The sequence below is a fragment of the Capra hircus genome, chromosome 15 (genome assembly GCF_001704415.2).
Source record: "Capra hircus breed San Clemente chromosome 15, ASM170441v1, whole genome shotgun sequence".
Lineage (NCBI taxonomy): Eukaryota > Metazoa > Chordata > Mammalia > Artiodactyla > Bovidae > Capra > Capra hircus.
In genome coordinates this window covers 3,821,259-3,829,663 of record NC_030822.1, presented here as the reverse complement: position 1 = coordinate 3,829,663, position 8,405 = coordinate 3,821,259, and the positions used below count along the sequence as shown (strand labels likewise).

At 39.2% G+C, this 8,405-nt stretch overlaps 1 protein-coding gene and 1 pseudogene across 1 annotated transcript; both read left to right on the top strand.

Annotated features, from left to right (window-relative positions):
• LOC102178000 (olfactory receptor 8I2) lies at window positions 253-1,182 on the top strand. Its single transcript, XM_005690244.2, has one exon. It carries the CDS (start codon window positions 253-255, stop codon window positions 1,180-1,182), a length of 930 nt encoding a protein of 309 aa, XP_005690301.2.
• LOC102184545 lies at window positions 7,181-8,123 on the top strand (annotated as a pseudogene).

The window sequence follows — 8,405 nt, the reverse complement described above, 5'->3', positions numbered from 1 at the left end:
ATAGAGGGCAGCCAATTCCAGTGAATATGCACTTGGAATTTTTAATTACTGTTTGTTAGTTCTATTTTTTTAAATTAAAATCATATATAAATTCTCAATTAACTTGAAGTCATTTAATATTTGCTTCCCATCTGTTACTCTCTCATTATGGGAGTCTAGGTCAGTGCTGGTTATCATGCCTTTGGATTTGAATTTCCTCTAACTTTTCTTATCATTTTTCAGCAGAGAAGTCAAGGGTCTGAGTTGACAGAAATGGCTGGGAAAAATTTCACGGAGGTGACGTTCTTCACCCTCTCTGGATTTGCAAATCACCCTGAGCTACAAGTCAGCCTCTTCCTGATGTTCCTCTTTATTTATCTCGTCACTGTTTTGGGGAACCTTGGACTAATTCTGACAATCAGATTCGACTCTCAGCTCCACACACCTATGTACTTTTTCCTTAGCAATTTAGCATTCATTGATATATTTTATTCTTCTACTGTAACACCCAAGGCGCTGGTAAATCTCCAGTCAATTCAGAAAACCATCTCCTTCGTTGGCTGCTTTGTTCAAATGTACTTTTTTGTGGGTTTAGTGTGTAGTGAGTGTTTCCTTCTGGGGTCCATGGCCTATGACCGCTATGTGGCTATCTGCAATCCCTTACTGTATTCCATGGTCATGTCCCAGATGGTGTGCAGGTGGTTGGGAGTCATCCCTTACATGATCGGCTTCACCAATTCTCTGGTCTCCATCTGTGTGATCAGCAGATTGGCATTCTGTGATGCCAGCATCAATCACTTTTTCTGCGACACCACAGCGCTTCTGGCTCTGTCCTGTGTGGATGCATTCAGCACAGAAATGGTGATCTTTGTTTTAGCTGGTTTCACCCTTCTTAGCTCTCTCTTCATCATCACGGTCAGCTACATCGCCATCATCTCAGCCATCCTGCAGATCCGGTCTGCAGCAGGGAGACAGAAAGCCTTTTCCACCTGTGTGTCCCACATCATGGGGGTGACCGTCTTCTATGGGTCCCTGATTTTCACGTATTTGCAGCCTGATAACACATCTTCCTTGACCCAGGCACAGGTGGCATCTGTATTCTATACCATTGTCATTCCCATGCTGAATCCGCTTATCTATAGTTTGAGGAACAAAGATGTAAAAAATGCTCTCCTGAGAGCATTTCAAAAACTGTTTCCATGACAAATCTGTACACGTTGCAACTAAACCAAACCTAGAGTGCTTCAGGCATTCAATGGCTCAAAAATCTGGGAACTAGTAGAGTAACCCCTGAAAGAATAAGACAAAATAAATGATAACAGAGTCATGAAATGCAGGAGATGAATTATCATTTTATTTGTTGATATGGATACTGGATCACCATGGAAGGTGCTCATTTCAGTACTAAAATTTTTCAGACATAGACATGCACAGATACATAAAGCATCTGAATGGTGGCTAAACCCCACCTATGATTATGCCATCACACTGCAAAATGTTGAACTACTATTAAATTGATGTTTTATAAGTTTTGACATGGTGTTTTCTCCATTATCAACAAATTGAGAGTAGAAAATTGGTAGATTAAGAAATGGTGACTCAAATACTATTAACAAGAAATGATTGCTGATTAGCCTAGAGGAAGTGAAAGCATAGAGAAATAATAAAAGCGATTATAAATCTGTGGCCGGAAGGGAATGGTGAGGGATTAGAGTTATTAATTTTCATGAGGTGTAAACACAAGTGATAAGAGGACATTGGGTAATACAGAGAAATCTCTTGGTAATGCCCATTCATTTTGCTGTGAGAGTTAAAATTCTTGCCATTTATCTATGAAACTTCATTTTATGAAGTAGAGAATATTTCAAAAACCAGAGTTCCATTTCTTAACAAATACAATATGCCTCTCTAAGTTCAAAGACTGAATAAACTGTGTGTGTGTGTGTGTGTAGATTAATAAAGCACTGGCTATAGCACAATTCCTGAGGCATTTTGGAGGTATCTATAGGGCATGCATAGGATCTGTAGAGATGGTGGCTCAGACACTAAGGAGTCTGCCTGAAATGCAGGGGACCGGGGTTTGATCCCTAGGTCGGGAAGATCCCTTGGAAAAAGGAATGGCCACCCACTCCAGTATGCTTGCTGGAGAATTCCATGGACAGAGGAGCCTGGCAGGCTACAGTCCCTGGTAACCCAAAGAAATGGACATGACTTAGCAACTGAGTACACGTGCACATTAGCACTCAAAAACTATTAGTTTTGTTGAAAATTCTATTTAAGAAATCATTTCAAAGACATCTGTCAGGGTCTGGCCGTGGGTTGGAAACGAATTTCTAGACATGAGACAGAAGGAGAGGGAAATAAAGTTTATTAGAGTGGGAGATGCTGTTAGAACAGCGGGCCAGCTCAAGGGAGAACCGACGCTGAACAGGGGTCCTTAGGCCACTTTTACACCCGTAGTACAAGGAGCGGGATGGGGTCTGGCGGGCCATTTGCTGATTGGATGAGGCAGGTATACTGAGCGGGGGGCTGCTGCAGCTGCTGCTGAGTCGCTTCAGTCGTGTCCAACTATGTGCAACCCCATAGACAGCAGCCCACCAGGCTCCCCCGTCCCTGGGATTCTCCAGGCAAGAACATTGGAGTGGGTTGCCATTTCCTTCTCCAATGCAGGAAAGTGAAAAGTGAAAGTGAAGTCGCTCAAGTCGTGCCGAGTCTTAGCGACCCCACGGACTGCAGCCTACCAGGCTCCTCCGTCCATGGGGTTTTCCAGGCAAAAACACTGGAGTGGGTTGCCATTGCCTTCTCCAGAGTCAGGCAAATGCCTTCTCCTGAGTCAGGCAAATGCCTTCTCCCTATGGAGTAGGAGGGGAGACAGGCTATACTTATACTGCTGAGGAGGACCTGAAATCCATTAATAGTTACAACACGGGGGAGGGAAGGACCATAAGGGTCCGGTGTTTCTGTTCCTGCATTCCAGGACCCTCCTTGGTTTTATCTGCTCTTTCATCCTTGGTTCACCACAACATCTTTTATTTATAAATATCTTTTCAAATCATGTTTTCCTTAGTATTAGGACATTGAAATGAATGTATACAGAGTTATACATTGTATAGGTGATTATAAGTAATTGAATTCAACTGGTTAGGTATTGTTGAGAAATGTTGCTATTTGGAGCAAAGAGAGCTTTATTCCAAGGTTAAGCAAGGAGGATATGGTGTTCATGATCAAAGGGCTTCCCAGGTGGCTAGTGGTAAAGGACTCGCCTGTTAACGCAGGAAACATAAGAGATGAGAATTCAATTTCTAGGTGGGGAAGATCTCCTAAAGGAGGGCATGGCAACCCACTGCAGCATTCTTGTCTGGAGAATCCAATGGGCAGAGGAGCCGGCAGACTACATTTCATTGAATTGCACAGAGTCAGACACGACTGAAGTGAGTTAGCACACACCCACACACGTTCAAAAGACCCAAACTCCCAGATGCTTTTCAAGGAAAAGTTTTATAGGCAAAATTTGCAGGGAGTTCTGTAGGATACATGACCTTCTTCTGATTGGTGGGTGGTGAGGTCACAAGGTGGTGTTCCAGGATCTACCTTCTGGTACCAGCCAGTCTGGGGTCCCCGTTCTTGTGTGCAGCCTGAAGCTACCATGCTCCATCTGGGTGGGGCCTTGGTTCCTATAGCAGATCGCAGGGACATGCACTGTTACGTGCCTCCCTTGTGGAGGAAGCAGCACACTGGCCCATTACTATACTATTGTTGCTTTCCACGTGTGCTCACTGACCTAAACCGTTATTGTTTGAATATGTCCTCGGAACTCAGGAAAGGTCGAGGAGGATGAAAACCTTCTTTCTACAAATGGGAAACTGGGGACTAGAAATGGCATTTGTACCAGGGAGGGCCCCACAAGGTCCTTCTGGGTTTCAAGCCCTCTTTTCTTTGATAATCCTCAACTTTGTGGGGAACAGGTGTTGGACAAGGAAGGGAATAACATTTTGGATAAAGATGTTAATCATAAACTCAGCAGAGGAGCTCGGTTTTATGAGGACTTCGTATCAACATGACAAAATAAATGGTCATGGTCAAACAAATAAATGTTCTGAAAGCATAATCTTAAATTTAACAAAATGAGTTTCAACATTGGGATATTACTGAGCAAGAACTTGCTTCTGACAATTTTGCAAACACTATGGTTATTGAGGTGACTTTAGACTGAAAATAACAGAGAGTTTCTCAGTTGGTTTAGCTCCCAAACTTGTCTGTTGTCAAATAAGTTTACACTGGCATTTTAATTTCTAAAGATTCCTGTTTTAGCAGCACTGTCTTCTGATGAATAGAATTGCCCTGCATCAAATGTATAACACATAAAAATGTAGCTTCTTTATCAACACCAATAAAATATTACCTGAAATTCTGGATGTATAGGAAAACTTTCTTGTAAGATTCACTTTTAAATCTACATAAACATTGATTTCATTATCATGAATCAGCAGAAAATTTATAATATTGTAATCCGATATTTAGTCTACCCCTTTTTGGAGTCTTCTTCTTCTTGGGCAAATAATCCTCACTGAAATATTTAATATTTGATAAACTTTTCTGGAGGGGCAGAAATTACTTTGTTGACAAAGGATCATATAGTCAAAGCTATGGTTTTTCCAGTGGTCATGTATGAATGTAAGAGTTGGACCATAGAGAAGGCTGAAAACTAAATAATCGATGCTTTTGAACTTGGTGTTGAAGAAGACTCTTAAGAGTCCCTTGGGCTGCAAGGAGATCAAACCAGTCAATCCTAAAGGAAATAATTCCTAAATATTCTTGGAAGGACTGATGCTGAAGCTGAAGCTCCAATACTTTGGCCACCTAATGTGAAGAGCCTACTCATTAGAAAAGACCCTGATGCTGGGAAATATTGAAGGCAGGAGGAGAAGGGGATGAAAGAGGATGAGATGGTTGGATGGCATCATAGACTCATTGGACATGAGTCTGAGCAAACTCCAGATGATGGTGAAGGACAGGGAAGCCTGGCATGTTACAGACCTTGGGTCACAAAGAGAATACAACTCGGTGACCAAACTGAACTCTGGAGGAAAGTTGGTCAAGGGGTATCAGTCAATGCGTAAGGCATTTAATTATGAGATTTATGAAAGGCTAGTATAAAATTGGTCACATTATATTGTGAAATTTTAGTTATAAAATGCAGATGAATACTGACTATATAGTATGATAAGTATGCAAATATAGAAGAATACAATTAATCATTCAATGAACAAAAATAGCTCAGACATTCACCAAAATTTGTTTGATTATTTTCATATCATTTTTGAATTTTGTTATATATTCACTTTATTTTTGTACATGCTGTATTTTAGTATGTAGTGGTTATCTTTAGAAATCATTTTTTACCACAAAACACACACATGCATAGAAGAACACAAGGGAATTTTTGGAGATGACGGCTGGATTTAGAACCTGGAATGTGGTGATGGCATTTGGATATATGCAAAGGTCTAAATTCATTAATAAGTATACAGTAAATGTGTATAAATCTTCCTGTATCAATGATGCTTCAGTAAAGCTTAAAAAATCAGTTTTGATCACCTCTAGGAGAATTATTCTTTTTATATTTGGAGATTTTATTTTGTATCCAATGGACATATTTACTCTTAGCATAGTGTCACACATATATTTAAATATAAAATATAAAATTTCATTGTAAAAAATATATCTTTCTATCCCTGATGATTACAGTCATAGATTAATCATTTCTCAAGAAATAATTACTCTACCACCACAGGAATAAATTTAGAACATTACAAAGGAAAACTAAAGCACTGGGCTCTTCATTGTGTGGCTCCTAAGGGAAAATACAACCAACTTTTCAAAGCTTAGCACAGCTGCATTTAATCCTTGAACTCTTGTCCTTGGAGACGTGCAAAGCAATCTTTGATGGAAATTGGTCCATGGGGATGACCAGATGTTGCATAATCACCAGTCCCCGGTATATGAGGTTCCCTGGAGTTACCAGGATGAGAGGCAAGGCATACTCTACTCTGCATTCATGCACAGTTAGATCCCTGGTATTCTTTTTAGGCACAACTTCCTGACAAATTTTACATTTGAACAGCAGTTGAACAAAATTTCTACATTGATTTACTTTTCCCACAGAATAAAACAAAAGAACTAAGATTTAATAAGAACTTACCAAAAAATATCTTGTTACAGAAAATTTCAGCTGAAATAGTCTTTATATTTTATTTGTGAGGGAAACTTTGTCATACTGCTAGTCAGATAATATTGGAAATAGTTGCTTTTCCACCAACTCTGGCTGCTGGCAAATATTATTCTGAAAATCAGAAAGTTTTAGTTAGGTTCAGACAAAACAAGGACATCAGAGAAGCATGCATGCAGATATCATTTAACCTTACCCTAGGTACTCCCAGGACTTGTGAAAGATAACACTGATGTAATCAGGGTCTGCAAGGAATGTGTGTATTTTAGAAATATAAGTTTTTGTAGAAATTTGATTTTTAATATCAAGTTATTTTTTGGAAATTAATGCTAAAATATGTGGTCTATCATTTTAATACACCCTACTGAATTCCAAAGGTTGAATTTATTTCATTAGTATTAAATAATATTGGGAAAAAAAGAATTGTGCATGATGTGTTGAAACAATTCTTTCATCATTATTTTATATCTAGCATTTGTTTTTCAGGGTTGCTGAAATTAATTATGAATAGGAATTAGTATTATGGGTATGCACTCTGTGATCAATCTATCTTCATAGAATTACTGAGACAACAGGTACTAGCTCTGACTCTGGATAAATTACCTAAATTCTCTATGTACTTTTTTTCATCTAAAAAACATGACTAATATTAATATCTATGGTATAATTTTCTCTATGGAATTAAATGCTTTAATAAAGTGAAACGTTTAAAACACTACAAGGCTATTTCTAATTTTTCAATACAGTAGCTTTTAATATATTACATCTAAATGTCAATTTATGTACATTTCTATATTTAGAAATCAAGTAAAGATTTTTCTCTTTATACTTGAGACACTCCTCTATATTATCCTTTTTCAGAACAAGCTAATATAAATATGCCATGTTGTTCATAGAAACATATATCTTTTTTGCAGTGATTCCTGCTAAGAATCAACTTTGATTTCTCAACAGTTTGGAGGTTTTAAAACTATGGGCAGAAGGAAAATCACACAGGTGTCTGACTTCATCCTCATGGGACTGACAGGCTCTGAAGAGATCCAGCTGGTCCTCTTCACCCTATTTCTCCTGATGTACCTGATTACTGTGCTGGGCAATGCAGGAATGATGTTGATAATCTGCCTGGATCTCCAGCTTCACACCCCCATGTATTTTTTCCTCATTCACCTGTCATTTCTTGACCTTAGTTTCTCAACTGCCATCACCCCTAAAGCTTCAGACAACTTACTGACTTCCAACAGGTGCATTTCCTACCTGAACTGTTTCCTTCAGATGAACTGTTTTGTCTTCATGGGGGTCACTGAGCGTGTTCTCTCCTCCATGGCCTATGACCGCTATGCAGCCATCTGCACCCTCTGCGTTACCCAGCTATCATGTCTACCAGACGCTGTTGCTCTCTCGTCTGCGGATCCTTCTTGACTGGCCTCATGGACACCTTTGTCACTCTGCTTTGCATGAGTAAATTGCATTTCTGTGACTCTACTGTCATCTATCACTTCTTCTGTGATGCACCCCCAGGTTTAGCCCTGTCCTGCACTGACACACATGATATTGAAATCATAATATCCATTTTTGCTGGCTCCACCCTAGTGGTGTCTCTTATCACAGTATCTGTGTCCTATGTGTCCATCCTGTCCACTATCCTGAAAATCACTTCCACTTCAGGGAAGCAGAAAGCCTTCTCTACTTGTGCCTCCCATCTCCTGTCAGTCACCATCTTCTATGGCACTACGATTTTTACTTATGTAAAACCAAGTCAGTCCTACTCTTTGGGAAAGGATCAAGTGGTTTCTGTTTTTTATAGTATTGTCATCCCATGCTGAATCCACTTATATACAGTCTTTGAAATAAAGAAGTGAAAAACACTCTCAGCAGAGTCTTATAGAAGAGAAAGAGCTCCAAACAATTAAACTAACACTGATCCTGAACTTTTAAGCTCCTCTGTTTGTCTGTGTGTGTTTTTATTTTTGTCCCTGTAGTGTATTTCCTTGCTCTTTCTCCAAAAACACATATAACTATTTATTTATTTATTCTGTTGATCCATCCTTTGCTTGAATAAATACAATCTCAGGCCTTTCTAAGAATATGACTTTAGAAATCTACACTGTAATTGGAAACCATGAAACACATTTAAACCATGGTCTCAATATGTATGTTTTTAAGGGCAGCTGATTTTCAAAATGAAAAGTATAGTTGT